General features: G+C 42.9%; 1 protein-coding gene across 1 annotated transcript in view; it reads left to right on the top strand.

The window, feature by feature from the left end:
* Positions 1-2214, top strand: part of ITGB5 (integrin subunit beta 5) — a 125992-nt gene that overhangs the window by 23345 nt on the left and 100433 nt on the right. Inside the window, exon 3 of the mRNA XM_017516448.2 lies at positions 685-889. Coding sequence (XP_017371937.1) covers positions 685-889 — 205 coding nt within the window. The remainder of the gene's footprint in view (positions 1-684; positions 890-2214) is intronic.

Genomic DNA, 2214 nt, shown 5'->3' with positions numbered 1-2214 from the left:
AGTTTCTTGGAGCAGAGCACTGGGTCAGTGAATATGAACTGTACTGCCATGTTGTTCTCCTGAACGATGATTCAGCATCCAGTGGCTGTAAAAGATAATGAGTGAACAGCTCAAACGTTAACTCTTGAATGCCCGGGGGAAGACTTTTCAGCCATATATGTCATCTTTTTTGTTTAACTATATATTATTTCATTTACTTATTTATTTATTTTTAGAGATGCAGTCTCATTATGTTGCCCAGGCTGGTCTCAAACTCTTGATCTCAAGCGATCCTCCCACCTAAGCCTCCCAAGTAGCTGGGATTACAGGCATGAGCCACCACACCCAGCAATATATAGCAACTTTTAAAAAAATTTAGCTATACAACTTTTGATCGTTTCCATTTCCCTTGCTAATCATGTAGGCAGTTAGGAGTATTTTAACCATCAAAATAAGAATGAAACTGAACATCTTTATTATGTGTTTACAGTTTACAAAATGTTTTCATATACAGCAGCTCAGTTAATCCCTACAATATTTGGCAAGGCATCTGGGTTAGGGATTACCATTTCCTCCATTTTCAGACAATGAAAATGGAATGTAGAGAATTTAAGGTCAACTGGATGGAGATGTGGCCACAACATGCGATGTTTTTGGGAGACACCCTGACCACCTCCTGCTCTCTTCCTCTGTTTCCCTGCCTAGGACTTTGGCAGCCCACGGTCAGTCATCTCTCGGTGTGACTTGAGGGCAAACCTTGTGAGAAACGGTTGTGGAGGCCAGATGGAGAGCCAAGCCAGCAGCTCCCGTGTCCTGCGGAGCCTGCCCCTCAGCAGCAAAGGTTCCGGCTCAGCGGGCTGGGATGTCATTCAGATGACGCCGCAGGAAATTGCCGTGAACCTCCGGCCGGGTGAGTTGCCCACAGTAAGGGCTGGGTGCTCTGGGCTCAGGAGGGCCCATGGGTGAGGTGGAACTTGTTCATAATGGGGCAATGAGTCAGGCCAGGCTGAGATCGGAGCGAGATGCTGATGGGGAGGTGATGCTCAGACCTCAGGAAGCAGAGTGTGTTCTTATCAATGTGTCTGGATAGCCTCCTCTGGACAGAGGAATATATTTGCTATTTTTAAACAATTGTGGTGAAATATACATACCATTTGCCATTTTAAGGATTTTTAAGTGTACAGCTCAGCAGCATTAAGTACATTCACAATATTGTATAAGCATCACCACTGTCTATTTTTAGAATGTTTTCATCATTCTAAACAGAAAATCTATACCCATTACACATTAACTCCTCGTTCTCTCTTTCCCTTGGTCCCTGGTAACTGGCATTCTACTTCATTTTTTATTTTTCATTTATTTTTATTTTTTAATTTTGTTTGAATCAGGGCGCAACTAATGGTAGACATTACAGTCATTCAAGGTGCAGTGGCTGCCCACTCTACTGTCCCACTCTGAACTTGACTAATCCAGGAACCTGCCTTAAGTAGAATCGTCCAATATTTGTCCTTTGACATTTGACTTATTTCACTAAGTGTAATGTTTTCAAGGTTCATGCATATTTTGGCATGCGTCAGAACTTCATTCCTTTTTCGGCTGAGTAATGTTTCATTGTATGGATGTACCACATTTTGTTTATTCATTCATCTGTCAGTGGAGATTTAGGTTGCTTCAACTTTTGACTATTGTGAATAATGCTGTGGTTTATTCTAGGAGGATGCTGGTAGATATACTCCCTAGTGAATGCAACTTGCTCAGGAAACACGCTACTTTTAGGAAAAAGTGTTTTTTCCTGTTAGCAAATTCCATTTGAGTCTGTAGCATTCTGAAAGGACACACTTTTAGAGTGGAGATATTTTGTTTTGTGACCCTGGGGCCTTGTAAGCCTGAGAGCTGCTTAAAATAAGGAAACGGTAATATAATTACTTATAATGTAATATAAAGAAACAGTTTTGCAGCCGGGTGTGGTGGCTCATGCCTATAATCCCAGCACTTTGGGAGGCTGAGGCAGGTGGATCAGAAGATCAAGAGATTGAGACCATCCTGGTCGACATGGTGAAACCCCATCTCTAAACTAAAAATAGAAAAATTAGCTGGGCATGGTGGCGCATGCCTGTAGTCCCAGCTACTCAGGAGGCTGAAGCAGGAGAATTGCTTGAACCCAGGAGGTGGAGGTTGAGGTGAGCCGAGATTGTGCCATTGCACTCCAGCCTGGGTAACAAGAGTGAAACTCTG

Source organism: Cebus imitator, unplaced genomic scaffold, assembly GCF_001604975.1.
Source record: "Cebus imitator isolate Cc_AM_T3 unplaced genomic scaffold, Cebus_imitator-1.0 Scaffold588, whole genome shotgun sequence".
Classification (NCBI taxonomy): Eukaryota; Metazoa; Chordata; class Mammalia; order Primates; family Cebidae; genus Cebus; species Cebus imitator.
This window is presented reverse-complemented; position numbering and strand designations above follow the sequence as displayed.